The sequence below is a fragment of the Carcharhinus amblyrhynchos genome, chromosome 4 (assembly GCF_965287045.1).
Source record: "Carcharhinus amblyrhynchos chromosome 4, sCarAmb.v2.hapA, whole genome shotgun sequence".
In the NCBI taxonomy this organism is placed as follows: domain Eukaryota; kingdom Metazoa; phylum Chordata; class Chondrichthyes; order Carcharhiniformes; family Carcharhinidae; genus Carcharhinus; species Carcharhinus amblyrhynchos.
The window spans coordinates 78,876,415-78,893,532 of record NC_137327.1 but is presented as its reverse complement, the minus strand read 5'-3'; the positions used below and the strand labels follow the sequence as shown (position 1 = coordinate 78,893,532).

General features: G+C 40.4%; 1 protein-coding gene across 1 annotated transcript in view; it reads left to right on the top strand.

The window, feature by feature from the left end:
* chic1 (cysteine-rich hydrophobic domain 1) overlaps positions 1–10,702 on the top strand; it is a 28,122-nt gene extending 17,420 nt beyond the window's left edge. The window contains exons 4-6 of the mRNA XM_080187403.1: positions 4,657–4,713; positions 6,618–6,677; positions 7,438–10,702. Coding sequence (XP_080043529.1) covers positions 4,657–4,713; positions 6,618–6,677; positions 7,438–7,488 — 168 coding nt within the window. The 3' untranslated portion in view covers positions 7,489–10,702. The remainder of the gene's footprint in view (positions 1–4,656; positions 4,714–6,617; positions 6,678–7,437) is intronic.
* The last annotated feature ends 6,416 nt before the right edge of the window (positions 10,703–17,118 follow it).

Sequence of the window (17,118 nt, the reverse complement as noted above, 5' to 3'; positions counted from 1 at the left end):
ATTTTTTGCATAAAACCATCATGGTCTGTCAGCTGTGCACACCCTTAATTGCTGTGCCTAAGTTAATATCTAATGTAACTGACAGGAGAGTGGAGCTTATTTGCACTTGCTGCATAAAAAGAAAAGAAAATTTATGAAAAAATAAAGGAGCCTCGAAAAATAATTAGCGTCTAAGCTTTGATTTTAAAATCATGTGTATTTTCAAAATTGCAATAGAATTTTATTAACTTTGGTTTTAATATTTCACATTTAAATCATCATTTCATTTTTGAAAGTTGTGAATTGATTATTGTGTATTCATATGTTTAGTAATTAGCAAAGTATTACTAAGATAAAGGCGAGATACTGTGGATGACTAAGGGTCATCCTGACTCGAAACGTTGACCTATTCTCTTTCCACAGGTGCTGTCAGACCTCCTGAGATTTTCCAGCATTTTCTGTTTTTGTGGTTGAAGTGTTACTAAGATTTGGATTTTACTGATGAATGCAATTGCCAATCTGAATGTATTTTACAAAGCATTTTTCATGGACTCATAGTTGCAGCAACTCTTATACTGACTTATTAAAAGTTGAATCAAATATAATGAATGTGCTGAGTGTCCAATTGTTTTTACGGACCACGGGCAATTTGCCAGAGCTAGTAAGCAATTTGAGATAGCAGCATGGCTTACAGGACACAAAGCTTGCATCCTCTGTGTCCTCCAACATTCATGTCTTTGTACAATTCTGCTGCCCAAGACCCCAATCTTACATCTAAAAATCACATTACAGATCCTGATTTTCCATAAAGGAGAAGAATACAATATACCATGCTTTTTCTATGCTGTAATTTTAAGTGCTGAAATGCTCAACTGACAGAGCAAATGTGGTTGGATGTAGAATGATTAGTATAACATCACTTTAAAATCAGGCTGAATTGCTGAAAATATAATGAAAAGGTTATTTGTCCGATGAGGCTTGCAGTTTCCACAGACTAGGGCTCACTCTCATTGATTCACCCATTTCCTAAGAGAAAGCTCTGCAGAAATATTGCCTGGTCCCCCATAAGTAAGCCTCGTTATCTGACATGATGTGATGCTCTCCCATAGCTTTACCCACTGGCACTCTTCCAAATAACATGGACTATGAAGTGTTTGATCATCTCAATCTGGTTATCCCATTAATCCCTGATTCCATTCCTAACCCTAATGCGGCACAGTGGTTAGCACTGACGCCCCACAGCGCTAGGTGCCTTGGTTCAATTCCCGGCTTGGGTCACTGTCTATGTGGAGTTTGTACTTTCATCCCGTATCCACATGGATTTCCTCCCACACTCAAAGATATGCAGGTTTGGTTGATTGGCCATGGAAATTTGCCCCTTAGTGTCAAGGGGACTAGCAGGATAAATATGTGGGGCTATGGGGACAGGGTCTGGGTGGGATTGTCGCCAGTGCAGATCCAATGGGCCAAATGACTTCTCCTGCACTGTAACGATTCTATGATTCTAACCAGACTTTCCCTCCATTTTGCTCCTTTTTGTTGTTTTTCACATCAACTGTTTTGCTGAGGTTGCTAAATTCAGGCATCCAAGCTGGCCACAAATTTTGCAGATACCCACTAGCAAGGGGCTACCGATGATATAAATATTTGGATCATGCGACACCCCTTGTTCAGAGCAAATAAGGAAATTAACAGTAATTCGTGTTTTTTTTTAAATTCATTCAAGGGATATTGGTTTTACTGATTAGGCCAGCATTAATTGCCCAACCCTAATTGTGCTTGAGAAGGTGGTGGTAAGTTGCCATCTGAAACCATTGTAGTCCATGTGGGGTGGGTACGTCCATAGTATGTTAGAGAAGGAGTTTCAGGATTTTAATGCCATGACATTGAAGGGAAAACAATACGTTTCCAAATCAGGATGGTGAGTGGCTTGGAGGGGAACTTCCAAGTGGTGGTGTTCCTATTGTTCTGCTGCTTTTGTTCTTCCAACCCAAACTTTGTGAGTTTGGAGGGCGCCAGAGGAGCTGTGGTGAGCTTCTGTGGTGCATGTTATGGATGACGCAGACTGCTGCTACTGTGCGTCAGTGATGGAGGTGGTGAATATTGCGTATGCTGTGCCAATCAAACAGGCTACTTTGTGCTGGATTGTGTTGAGTTCTTGAGTGTTGTTGGAGCTGTGCTCATCTGCAAAAGTGGAGGGTATTCCATCACACTTGTGCATTGTAGATTGTAGACAGGCTTTGGGTAATCAGATGAGTTCCTCACCATGGGATTTCTCACCTCTCACCTGCTGTTGAAATTGAAGTATTTAAATGGCTAGTCCTGATTAGTTTCTGATCAATGGTAATGCCAGGGATGTTTTTGGAATACAAGAGGGGACAAAGATGAATATGAAATTAGGTTGAGTTATTGGAAGTTAGTATATTTGCACAATTCAATTTGACTAATCTAGTAATCTGCACTCAATATTTTAAATAGCATCATTCTGCTATAAGTGAACTTGAGGAAAGAGTTTGTTGCTGTTGCCATTTTTTTTCTTGTTTTGGAATTAGTAGATTTTTGGCCATTGATAATTAGCCATGCAAAGCTTCTGGGGGCGATTCTCCCGTCCTGTTGTGCTGCTTTTGTAGTGCAACGGGTTAGGAGACTCGAGGGGAGGCTGTTTTGCAGACTCCCTGCTGGACACCACAGCCTCTGTGAGTCTCCAGTTGCTGGGTTTCCAGCACTACATAATTTATTTAAATTATTATTTCCATATTATTTAAATATCATTAAAGTTTATTTATTAGTCACAAGTAAGGCTTGCATTACACCGCAATGAAGTTACTGTGACACTTCCCTAGTCGCCCCACTCAGGTGACTAGGAGTGTGGGTTAATGCACCTCAGACTCTGTGGGAAGAAACTGGAGCATCAGGAGGAAACCCACACAGACACGGGGTAAATGTGCAAACTCCACACTGACAGTGACCCAAGCTGTGAATCGAACCAAAGTCGCTGGCGCTGTGAGGCAGAAGTGCTAACCACCATCCCACCATGCCGCCCATTAGCGGGCCCAGGACTGAATCGTGTGCCTCCCTCCCCCAACCCAACCAGTAGTGGTTCACTCAAGTGGGTTTTTATAGTTCCGCACTGGATTGAAGGGGGACCATTGAGGCCCCCCAGAGAGTCAGGTGCTGGGGAGTGCCCAGTAGGCATTGCCACCTTAGCAGTGCCAACCTGGCCCTCTGGCACTGTCTAAGGTGCTAAATGGCAATGCACTGGGGGGGGCCTTGACACTGCCCACTGGGCGTTGGGCACTGCCAAGGGGGTGAGACCTAATGGGGCAGGACCTGATGGAGAGGCGGGGTCTCTGGAAGGGGTGATCAATGGGTGTGGTGCAGCCACACTGAATGACAGAGGGAGGAAGGCTAGTGATTGGGAGAGGGGTAGATCAGGAGGCTGAGGCTGCCAGGTGGGGGATGTGGGAACTGGAAACCAAGGCAGGCTGGATGGGAGTTTGAGGCTGGCAGGAAATGTTCAGGGTGCCAGTGATCAGGCCACGTGGGAGTCCATGGGCCAGCAATGCAGGAGTCACAGGGCTGCCCAGCAATCAGGAGGCCAGCAGTGCGTGGCTACTGAGCATGTGCCGAGGTTAGAGCTGACAAATTGGCGCAAGCGCAGTAGCCTGCTCAGCGCTCTGCTGCTGGCCTCTCCAGGGGAATAAGCCCTGCCCACTGAATTTCAATGGGATTCACGCTAGTGCATTCTGCAGTGCACAGAGTATGGGGATTCATTTTGTAACTCCCACTGAAAAAACCAGCGTGATTTACTCCAGTTTTTACACAAATTCACCAGTTTTTTTGGGAGAATCACTCCTTCTGTCTTCAATGCTGGCACTTTTTTCTTGCAGGCCTGGGTCTGCAATGGTTATGTAATAATCTGTTATACCTGATCGACTATTAATAATTGAAAGCATTAGCAGAATTGAATGCCATTCTCCTCATGCGGCATGTATTATAAATGAAATGTTTGGTTTGTTCTATTTCTCTATGCTAAGTCTACACGCTACACAATTTTTTCAAAGATCTTCCAGCAGACCATGTTATGTGGCAGAATTGCCATTCTTTTAGTGAACCACCGTGGTCCTGAATTCATTGTTGTTTTATAAGTGCACCAGATGTAGGAGCTGCAAGTGAAAAAGTTATAATGGTGGTTACAGCTATATTTATCTGTTGCTAAGAATGACAAGAAAACATCATTGCAGTGCTGTTTTGTAATTCTTCAACAAGAAGTCCATTTGGTAGCAAGCAATATTCAAACTTCTGTGCCTGCCCATTAGTTTCCTGTAATCCTATAATAGGATGGTGGTGGTACTAACCCATGTGTCCTATCACTTGATGCGTACTTTTAATTTTATTAAATTTGAATCATGAAATTTTAAGTTAGGTCTTCAGTATGGTTTTTATATAAACAGGTTCCTATCTCTTCAGAGGTTGCTGATTGAGCAAATAAAGTTGGAATAGTTTGTAATAGGCTACCTTTTATAACGGTAGTCAGAAGTCCACAATGCAAAGTGATAAAATGTTTCATGTCACTTAAATGTTCTATTTTATCAAATACCTTGCCACTTTGTTGTGGAAATACTTAACGTTTTAAGTACAACGCCAAGATAAAAACTTTCATTTAATGTTTTTCAGACTAGAAGATCAATACAAAAGCTGTTAGAATGGGAAAACAACAGATTGTATCACAAGGTGAGAAAATTGATTATTTCTTTGTATGTGACGTGCATGAATACTGTAGTTTATGATTTGGCAAAAGCTGTACTGGTGAAGATTCTGAGCAAAGTCAGATGTTCTCAAGCAGTAGTTCCACACGGTGGCGCTATATTTTGTTTGTACCTGTATATGTTTATACCTTGACCTGTAAGAATCCAAATGGTTATACCACAGAATGCCATTTGGACTATTGTGTGGGTTCTGGCTCTCTGCAAGAGCAACACGGCAAGTTTTGTTGTCTTTTCCATGTAGCCCTGAACATTTTTTTTGCGTTTGGGTGGTTCGCCAATTCCCTTTTGAAAGCCGTGTTTGCAATCTTTTAGTTAAATCTTTAAAAGCTATTATTCTCTGTATTTTCTAGACTGCCCCGGTTTTACAGTTCAAAATTTTCATGTTGCTTTAAGAGAGCATTCTGTCATCTTCACTACTTAATTTGATTGCAAATCAATAACATTATTAAGGAGATTTGTTTTAGGAGAGAGAAGATGAAAACTCACCTGTAGGAAGGATGCCATTACCATGTTGATGTAAATAAGCTCAGTTGCATGGTCAACTGCCCCAAAATCCTGTTTGAATCCGTCCAGTGCAGAATTCATTCACCACTTTCACTGCGTTGAAATGGCTAATTTAAGACACAAATTACATCCTGTATGACCAAGACCATGATGTATTATTCCTGCTTCATCTTCCTTGGCCTTAATCCTGCTTTTGCGATCTCCTCCAGACTTATTTTTAATCCACCAATTCTGGCCTGCTGGGAATTGACCTAGCTTGTTCCCATTTTTGGTAGAATTTTTAGCTGTCTAATCATACTCTAGAACTTCCTCCCTAATCCACAATATCTCTCTCCTTGTCTGTCCTCCTTTACAAACCATCCAAAAACCATCTTCTTGACATAGTCTTAAGTGACCTTTTGATCTCCATCCCATTGGGCTGGAATTTTTATTACTGGACTGGAGATGGAAGGGACTGGCAAATATTATTGAATGTTGTCAGGAGGGCTCCTCGACACAGCCTCGCTGGCAGGTCATTTTCCCAGTTTGAAGGGGGTTGGGGAGTTGAAACAGCAGCAGCTTGGCCACCCACTGACCTGAGGTGAGTGACTAATTTAAATAATTCAAAGGCCAATTTATGCCCATTTGTCTAGTCAGTGGTGGTGCAGCACCCATGGAGGTGGCCTCCCAGTGGTGTCTCAGGTTGGAGTGAGGATTTAATTTCTAGAGCCTGCAGACTCTGAAGAGGGGGAGCCTCTGTGGTAATGGCTGCCCTGTAGCCCCAGTGTCACCAATGGAGGAGTTTCCCCACCAGTTATTGGCACTAGCTTACTGGGCCCTTGCACAGAAGTAAAATTTTTATCGTCCTTGTGAAGGCAGCGTCTTAATTGGCAACCACTGGGAAGACTGACACCAGATTCCCACTGTCGTCTTCATGGCATAATTCTCATGTTAAGCTCTGAAATCAAGAACTGCCTCATTCTGGAAAAACCCCAGTCATGCTTTCTTCTTTGTTCCTCTTTCCATAAAGCATCTTACGATGCTCCCAATAGTGCTACATTAACAAAAGGTGTTCTTCACCTGAATATTTGTTGAATGTGCAGGGATAGAGGAAGAATAGTATTGGCACCATTGACTAATAGCAATACCAGTTAAATTGCCACTTGTAGCAGAGACGAGTGAGTAATAAGGCTGAATAGATGCTTTCAGATAAAGGAAGATGTTTTAGTTGTGGTGTTATTGGAGCTTTATAGCATTCTTGAGCAGAAATAATCAAATTATCCTAGAAGTTGAAACCTTTGACCTCATGGCTCTTGCATTAGGATGTTTTTAAGGGAGAGTTTTATTTGTCTTCAGCTAAATATGTTTTTCTTGTTTTGGGATTAGCTTGGTTTGCACTGGAAGTTAAGTAAAAGGAAATGTGAGTCCAGTAACATGATGGAATATGTAAGTAAACTATCATTTTGATAAAGTTGTTATAAAGCTTTTTTTTTGCTTCCCCAATTTTCTCCCTTCCTCCTCTGACGACACTGATTCTTGTTGGAACATAATTTTATGAGCACTGCCTTTAACCAATCTTCATGTTGATTCTTGCTGGTGAATGTCAGCAGGATGTTTACAGACATAGCCCGCATAAACATTTTCCTGCAAGAATAGTTGAAAACTGAGCAAGAGTGGGAGAATTTGTGGATTCTTTTAATTTCATCAGGGCCACCATAATTGTGGCCCTAATTGAAACCAGCTCATCAGCAGCACACCTGGAATTGAAATGAAAGGAAGTATGCTGGTCACCTCCGCTTGTCCGAATCTTAGTGGCTCACTCAAGATCAGCTTCTTTAGAGATCTGCGACGAGTTGCCTTTCTGTCTCGTGGGATGTCCTGTGGCTCAGTCACATGAATTTCCACGGCAGAAGTTCATGACCCCGAGGAATCGAGGGACTGCTGACAATGACATGGAGCAAAGTCTATCTTTCTTGATTTGGAATAGGACAACATGCTGGAACGCAAGTGCTATTTTCTGTTTTGTTTATTGGTTGAGCCAGCACGCATATAATTCCACCCCTTACTTATCTAGGTGAACTTATTTCTACACTGCAAGTATTTTACTTGTTTCTCCTGAAAGTTTCTATGAAGTGCAGAATAAGGATCTAAATGTTAAACAGTATTTGATATGACACAAACAAGTATCTTATCTTGTTTTTTACAGGTAATACTAATAGAATTCTTACCAAAATTTCCTATATTCCGACCGGACTGAGAAAAAGCCCAACTGTCGAAGTAACAGCATATCATTCCTGCCCTTAGTGCCTTGTAGATATCTGAACAGATGACTGCCAATACACCTGTTTTAACAGTAATCTACTGTAGTGAGTGTCAATACCTTTATAATCTATTTTCTTTCTTTCACAAAGCACATTTTGCACATGTATTATTTTTTCTTTCTCTGAAGTGTTGCACTCAGTCTGTTATCCCATTCACTTATTGAATGTGGAGATGTTCGCTTTGAAAGAACTCAAATCTTGTATATAGTGCTTCAGTCCATATTGTACAGTGTGGTTATATTAATGTTTACAGATGTAATGTTACTTTACTACACCCCAAGAACCTAGAAATATGGAAGGACTTTGTGTATTTCTGTGCAGATTTTAATCTGTATACCATATAATGAGATTAGCAATGCAACTGGAAGAGGAAGTGCCTTTTATTATATAGGAACAATTATTTCCATTGACGTAAAAGATCAAGTCTAATATACACTGCATGAGAAAAATGACTAAGGAAGTGAATTAGATAAAGAATAATACCTCTGCAATAGAGCTACTGAACTTGAGTATTCTGATCATTATTGCCACCTACAGTAAATGGTAAATTTTATTCCATAAATCACAAAGCATAACATTGAATGTTATATTTTCATTATGGATGAAGGGTAAAATGAATGGAAGAATTAATGTCTCATGCCTTTTCTTTTAGTAACTTGCACTTTTTTGCATATAAATAATTACAGTAGAATAATCCCAAAAGATTGTTTGCAATTTAAGAAGAAAGCCTTTTGAGGATTTTATGAATCTTCAATGCATATACCTACCAGACCTGTATTGCATTATGTAACAATTTTTGGGGGGTTACTATTTAACACTAGAAGACAGAAAATGCCTTCTGGTGCACTGAAATTGGTCTCTCTAGTTCCCAAACTCAATCTTGTTGCAGAAACCAGCTACATTTTTAATGACCTAATATATTTGGCTCGACTACCCTTTCTGGTAAATTATCGCAAGCATTTGATCCTTTAAAGAACTTCCTAATACCCATTTTAAATTTTTTACTTTAGTGTTTCTCCCCTGGTTTATCTTAATATTCTATGTTGTACCCTTTTCATGTATTTTGTTTCTCCACCCTTAACCCATATTTTAATTTAATATTTCCTGTTTCAGAATTGATTTTTTAAAATTTTGGAACTTTTAAGAATCAATCAAACACATAAATTTGTCACGTGATTTTAACAGTTGTTATTTGAATTGAGTACAATAGGTCCATTGATGTGGCGAAAGTGCCAAATTAACTAAATTGTTTACTTTTGGACGTAGTTGCCTAAGCCTCTGTAATCATCTACACATTTGCCCGAAGATCAGGATTGACAGATCTCAAGATAATATTGAATAACTTCAAGATAATTCAAGTATATGGATTATCACTTTGCCCAACCAATTTGATCTAGATTATTTAGCAGTAACTTCTAAAATTATGTGAAAACAATTATTAGATAAAAGAGCTCCCAAGAGCAATAATCATGTTGATTACCATATGACTATTTATACCCATTTTACAAAAAAAAGAACCACCTCCGCTCCTGCCCTGTGCATTCACTCACTTTAATTCTGATGGGTCATTTATCTAATTTGAGGTGAGATATTCAAAAACTGTCTAATTGCGTCAATGTTGCTAAAGTGATAGTAAGAAAGGGATAATTGCTAGGTTGCATTGAGGTAAAATTTATTTCTCCTCAGATTTGTAAAAACTGATCAGACATCATTTGTTTAGCTTGCTAAATCACTGTATTGGCTTGATGATTTTGTAATATAGTTCCCCACATACTTATTTATAATTAAAAAGGGTGCTGGAAAACCTCAGCAGGTCTGCTGCATCTGTGCAGAGAGAAACAGTTGATGTTTTGCATCTAATATGACTCTTTTTAGACTGAAACATGAAGATTTTCTCTCTCCACATTCCACCAGACCTACTGAGTTGTTCCAGTACTTTGTTTATATTTCAGATCTACAGCATCTGCAGTATTTTGCTTTTAATACTACTGACTTTTTATGTTGCCTATTTTTAACCATAATTGTGTTCTTTACCAGATTTTTACATAGAAACGTATTATAAGATATTCATTTGAAGGTTTCACAACATAGCTTTTGAACACTCATATTTCTACACATCCTTTTAAATCTATACAGTTAAATTTGAATGTTGCTAGTATAGGTCCCAACATGGAGGTGGATGTTCTCTAATTTTTGAGTAACATTTTTCATGGTTTTTATTTAATGTAATTTTTTTGGTTATTTGAAAGTGCCACACATTGGTCTTGTAAACTGCAGAAAAACAAAATTTTAAATGCAGGTTTGTGTGTTTGGGAGCACTTTCTTCAAACCTGCTTGTTGCTTGTGGATGAAGCAGTTGTAAAATTGATCTGATACTTAGGACTACAATGTGGTTGCATGATAGATTATACACAATTGTAAATTACATCAAAAGTTAAGGCAATTATTTGCTGGCAACACTGTGAAGAATGTAGAATGCACATTTCACTACATGTGATTAATTTTAGTAGGTTATTTGCCAGATTAAAAGATCCTTTGTCAAGTGGAGCATGTTTATGTAGGTATTCAAAGTGATCCCGGCAGAAGAAAGTAAATTAATTTGAACATTTTTATTTGAATAAAGGGGAAAATTTTGCAAAGGTTCACCATAGTTGCATAACATTTGTTGGTTGAGTTATCAAACATGGGCTGGGGAAAGAGAAGAAGTCAACCATAAATGTTCAGATATAGAATTCAATTTATTATTGTAACATCTAGGCTTTGTACTGTATTCCAGTTACATGATCTGAACTGCATTGAGCCTTTTGATTGTGCTGTAGACCAATGGCTAACCACATTGATAAATATCAGTGTTTTATGAAATCTTTTCAAAAGTATTGGCCTAGCCAGTAAAATGCTGTACTTCATCGGAATTGTACCAAGTGCTAGAAGTTCTTAAAGTGTCAACAATTCAAACAGTTGTGTTGCCATTGTTTAAATTTTTGCCATTTGAAGTATCTGATTCCCTTTCTTCTCTTCCTCACTCCCTCTCAAAATCTTTTGTCATAATTAAGCTTACTGTTGACTGTTTTGTGTATCTATAAAATGTACTACTTTCAATCCTACTAGATCATTTATGAACATGTATAAATAAAATGAGTTTTAAGTATAGTGTTGTGTTTTAATTTCCTTCACATTCTCCGCCCCTTGAATTTTCAATTAAAATCATCCAGGATTCATTCATCTCCTTACAAAATCAACAATTTTAATTTTTCAAAGGTGGTAACGTTGGAATGGATCACTTGAAAGCGTGCCAATTAATTCTTGATTCATTTTACCCAGACTCTCGCACTGTTTCATCCTTTGAAGAATATAGTGACAGTTGGACTCCTCACTGCATTCTAGATGAATGGGTCTGTACTCGTTGGAGTTTAGAAGGCTGAGGGGGGATCTTATAGAGATGTATAAGATAATGAAGGGGATAGATAGGGTAGAGGTAGAGAGATTCTTAGCGCTTAGAAAGGATAGCAGGACTAGGGGGCACAGCCTCAAGGTAAGGCGGAGGGGGCGCAGTTTAGATCAGAGTTGAGGAGAAACTTCTTCACTCAAAAGGTGGTGAATCTCTGGAATTCTCTGCCCGTTGAAGTGGTGGAGGCTACCTCGCTGAATGTATTTAAGTCAAGGGTAGATAGGTTTCTGATAGACAGGGGAGTTAAGGGTTATGGGGAGAAAGTGGGAAAGTGGAACTGATCCACTTCAGATCAGCCGTGATCTTATTGAATGGCGGGGCAGGCTCGAAGGGCTAGATGGCCTATTCCTGCTCCTATTTCTTATGCTACATTAAAAATAGTTAGGAACAGACTAGCTGTTTATGAGAACTTGCTGTGCCCGATTGACTTGCATTTCCTGCATTACAACTGCAATTTCATAAAAGAATAAGAACTTTGTTGGCAGTGAAGTGCTTTGAGACATCCTGTGATTATGAAAGACACTATGTAAATGTTTGGGTTTTTTAGAAACAGGCCATGTTCACCCTGAAACTGTAAAATCCTGCCTGAGGTCAACAGACCTTTCCATCATTCCCACGTGCGCATGCACAGACACACACACACACCGTGCCGGCTATGATTGCCGTGGCAGGCGGAACGGGACCTTTCGCCCTGTATCTCCATTCCTGGATGTCTTCCAGGCCATTACTTGTCTCAAAGTCCTATTGCTCCTTGTGTCCATTTGCTTCTGTTATTGTAATTGATGTGAGCTTCCTCTATCAGCCTTTCAGTAGTTTTCTTATGTTGTTGAATATTTTAAGTTGTTCACCTAGAGCATTAAATACTTTACTGAACAACGTTTTTTCCAATCACTACCCAGATTGAAAATGCACCTTTCTATGCATCAGGATGATTTGGTGAAAGAGCATCTGGCATCCTTATCTATGTCATGTTTGGTAAATCTGCTTTTTCTCTGTTCAACAACATTTATTTGCCTCATCAAATACCAAAATAGTGAAAATATTGTACTTCCAACACTACATATGCTTGTTAAAAATTTCACTTGGTTTTAATGAAGCAGAGTTGTGCTGTGGGCTTGCAATAAAAAAGCATAGGTTACATAAAAACATAGAAGATAGGAGGAGGCCATTTGGCCCTTTTGAGTCTGCTCCCCCACCATTCATTAGGGTCATTAGGATGGCTGATCATCCAACTCAATAGCCTAATCCCGCTTTTTCCCCATAACTTTTGATCTCATTTGCCCCAAGTGTTATATTCAGCTGCGCCTTGAATGCATTCAATGTTTTGGCATCAATTACTTCCTGTGGTAATGAATTCCACAGGCTCACCACTGTTTGGGTGAATAAATGTCTCCTCAACTCTGTCCTAAATCATCAACCCTGAATCCTCAGACAATGACCCCTGGTTCTGGAGTTCCCCACTATAGGGAACATCCTCCCTGCATCTATCAGTCCCACCATCCCTGGAATCAGCCTGGTAAAACTTCAGGAAAGGAGGCCAAAACTGTACACAATACTCTAGTGTGGTCTCACTAAGGCCCTGTATAGTTGCAACAACATATCCCTGCTCCTGTACTCAAAACCTCTTGCAATGAAGGTCAACATGTTATTGGCCTTTTTGCTGCCTGTTGTACCTGCATGCTTACCTTCAGTGACTGGTGCACAAGGACACCCAGGTCGTGCTGCACACACTGAGGTTGAGACTGTTCAACCTCATTCAACAGTATTAAACAGTTTGAAGCAGCAATAGCATAAGCTTTAAAATTCTCAGCTCCTAAGATATACTGGACAGTTAAGCTTGACACCATCCAGGACAAAGCAGCCCACTTGATTTGTGTCACACCCACTCCCTCCACCATTGACACTCAATAGCGGCAGTGTATACTATCTGCAAGATGTGCTGCAACAATTCATCAAAGATTCTTAACATCTTGCAAACCCACAACCACTAGCATTTTAGACGCCAAGGGTAGCAGATACGTGGGAACGTCACCACCTGCAAGTTTCTCTCCAAGATACCATCCTGACTTGGAAATGTATCATCATTCCTTTGCAATCGCTGGGTCAAAATCCTGGAATTCCCTCCCTAACCACATTGTGGGTCAGCGCACAGCATATGCACTGCAATGTTTCAAGAAAGCAGCTCACCACCACCTTGTCAAGGGTAACCAGGGGATGGGCAAAAAATGCTGGCCAGCCAATGATGCCCACGTGCCACGGTTAAATAAAAGAGATTATGTAGTAGCTATTTTTGTAGACTTTTGAACCAAATCCAAGCAAGTAAAGTATTGAGCAGTTTTATGGCATAAGTGGATTCCCAACTGGAATTGGATTGAAGGTGGGCCACATTCCATTTGAACATTAGTGAGAGGAAGATTAGTGGTGTCACATTATTAATTAAGGAGGGTGAAATTGTGGAAGGGTCTTCAAATAGGGCATTGTGGATCGAGCTTACAATAAATAGGGAGCTGTCACATTGCTTGGAGTATATTATAGGTCCTAGTCAGCAGGCAATAGAGGAGCAGGTATGAGGTGTGTAAAAATAATAATAGGAAATAATACTACAGGATTTCAACTTCCCAAAATGAATTGTGATAGACATAGTGTAAGAGGTTTAGAGAGGGTGGATTTCTTGTAATCAGGAGAGCTTTTTATGTCAATATGTAGGTGATCCAACAAGAGATGGCACAGTGCTGGATTTAATTCTGGGGATGAAGCCAGGTGTTCAAGGTGGCATTTGGGGAGCATTTTGGTGATGGTGACTACAACACAATATGATTTAACTTTGTTCTGGAAAAGGGAAAAGATAGTCTGTAAAAAATGTTTTTGGACTAGGAGAAGGTAGATTTTATTAAAATAAGGCAGGATCTGGCCAAATTTGACTGGGAATAGCTTCTTATGGGAAAATCTATGGCAGAGCATGAGGAACATTCAAAAGGAAACGGAGCGAGTAGAGGCCCAACATATTTCCTTTGAGGGCAAAATGCAGGACCAACAACCCAGAGAACCCTAGTTGTCTAGCAATATCATGAACTGAATAAAAAGAAATGAGAGGCTTTTAGCAGACACAACAGGAGCAAATCAGTGGAGGCCTTAATTCAGGGGAAAATTTAAGAAAGTTATTAGGACAGCTAATGAGGAGGCATGAAAAAGCTCTGGCAATTGAGATTAGGGAGACTCCCAAGATACTCTATAAGAATGTTAAGGGGAAGAGAATAACCAGGGAAAGAGTAGTACTCCTCAGGACCAAAGGGAAAATCTGTGCTTGAAGCCATGCTGGGAATTGAATCCGGGCCTGGCGCTGTGAGGCAGCAGTGCTAACCACTAATAATATGTAATTGAACTTAATCCATCAGCTGATTGGTTATGCAGCACTTTTATCATTTTAACCCAAATTCTGCTTCTTGAATGTTATGATTTACTTTGCTTCAAGAGCTAGAATGATGAACATTGGATGCTGGAATTATGTTATTAAAATAACTTGGCTGTCTTGGGGGAAATGGAAATTATTTCTGAAGTTTTTCCAAACACCTGCAGTTTTTTTCTGCTGGGCATGCAGTATACTGAGTTATGCACAAACACAATTCCAATGAGTTCATGTGTCTTACTTCTACATGCAGATCACTGTCTCTCAGACTTAGGACTGCTGAGGGGATTGGGTTTTTAAACAAGTCAGATTTATAAAACTTTACATAAAAATCCAATTTCTTCCTCCTATAGGAAATGAGGTAGGTAGAGACCAATTAAAGTATATGCTGCTGGAGGATTAAGGACATCTAACATCTAATACTGTTAAACAACTGTTAACATTATGTTCACAAACTACAAATGTATCTTTTGAATATTTTAGCTGCATACAACTTTGATAAAATCAAATGTCACATTGCACTGACATTTACGTAAGAACATAAGAAATAGGAGCAGTAGGCCATCTAGCCCTTCGAGCCTGCCCCGCCATTCAATAAGATCATGACTGATCTGTCGTGGCTTAGTTCCACTTTCCCGCCCTCTCCCCATAACCCTTAATCCCCTCGCTTATCAAAAACCCATCAACCCGCGTCTTAAAAATATTTAGGGAGTAGGGGGCGTGAGTATGGTTGGTGACGTTCTGGCAAATAGGGTCCAGGTGAAGGCTGGGATGAAGGCACTTTATCTAAATGCACAAAGCATTCGGAATAAAGTGGATGAGCTGGTGGCGCAGATCAGCACAAATGGATATGATTTGGTGGCCATTACAGAGACGTGGCTGCAAGGTGACAGGGACTGGGAGCTGAATGTCCAGGGGTATCAAGTGTTTAGGAAGGATAGGCGGGAGGAAAAAGTGGGGGGGCGTAGCTCTGCTGATTAAGGATAGCATCAGGGTGGTAGCAAGGGATGATATAGGAACCAAAGAGCAGAAAGTGGAATCATTGTGAGTGGAGATTAGGAACAGCAAAGGGAGGAAGACGCTGGTGGGTGTCGTCTATAGGCCCCCAAATAATGATCTGGAGGTGGGGCGGGCTGTTAATGCGCAAATAAATGCGGCGTGCAGGAATGGAACGGCGATAATTATGGGGGATTTCAATCTACATATTGATTGGTCGACCCATGTTGGACGCGGTGGGCTCGAGGAGGAGTTCTTGGAATGCTGCCGGGATAGTTTCCTTGAACAGTGTGTGTTGGAGCCGACGAGGGAGCGAGCTATCTTGGATCTGGTGTTATGTAATGAGGTGGGTAGAATTAGGGACCTTGTGGTGAAGGATCCTCTTGGGGAGAGTGATCATTGAAGGGTGGAGTTTCTGGTGCAGATGGAGGAGGAGAAAGTGGGTTCCCGGACACGCGTCCTTTGTTTGAACAGAGGGGAGTACGGAAGGATGAGAGAAGAATTGGCGAATGTTGACTGGGGGAGCGCGTTGGAAGGTAGGTCTGCTGAGGAGCAGTGGAGGATCTTTAAGGAGATCTTTCTTGGTGCTCAGCAGAAATTTATTCCGCTGGTTAAAAAGGACTGTAGGAGGAGAGGTAATAAGCCGTGGATAACGAAGGAGGTGAAGGAAAGTGTTAAATTAAAAGCAGAGGCGTTTAGAGTAGCAAAGAGTAGTGGGCGAGAAGAGGATTGGGAGAGGTTTAAAAGTCAACAAAGATTGACAAAGAAGTTGATAAAGAAGGGTAGGATAAACTATGAAGCTGGGCTAGCGCTTAATATAAAAAAGGATAGCAAGAGTTTTTATAAATATATAAAAAGGAAGAGGCTGGCTAGGGTGAACGTTGGACCCTTAGAGGATGAGAGGGGGGACTTAGTGGTAGGGGATGGGGAAATGGCTGAGGCCTTGAATAACTTTTTTGTTTCGGTCTTCACGGAGGAGGACGTGAATAATTTGCCAGGTGTTAGCGATGGAAAGATGGTAGGACAGGAGGGTCTCAATGACATTATTGTTACTAGAGAGGCGGTGCTCGACAGACTGGAGGGACTGATTGTGGACAAGTCCCCAGGACCGGATGGAATGCATTCAAGGGTTCTGAAAGAAATGGCGGAGGTGATAGTGGATGCCTTGGTGGTTATTTTCCAAACGTCGCTGGATTCCGGGGAAGTGCCGGAAGATTGGAAAACGGCTAATGTTATGCCGTTGTTTAAGAAGGGTGGCAGGCAAAAGGCGGGGAATTATAGGCCGGTTAGTTTAACGTCTGTTGTAGGTAAAATGTTAGATTTTCTAGTTTCTTTAACACCTAGGCCAGTAAAATGTAAGTTGGAATTAATATCTGCAATGTCTTTAACCACTTTTTAAAGTCATATGCTAGTTGAAATGGATATACTACTACAATGCAATGCACTGACATCATGCTTTTTATGATTAGACTCTTGGAAATTCTGAGTTGTGCATTACCGAAAGCAGCTGATCCATAATTATGTTTTTTGATTTTATGTCCTCCAGTATTTTGTTGTGCTTATAGATACTTCAGAAAATGAATTTGCTCCAAGATATATGACACTTTCATAATGTACAAAAGTTCACTCTTGAGCTGAATTTTAAAACATGCTGTAACTAAAAAGCCTTGCAAGCATCAGACAGTGACTGTCTTCAACAAGAGAAAGTCAAACTAC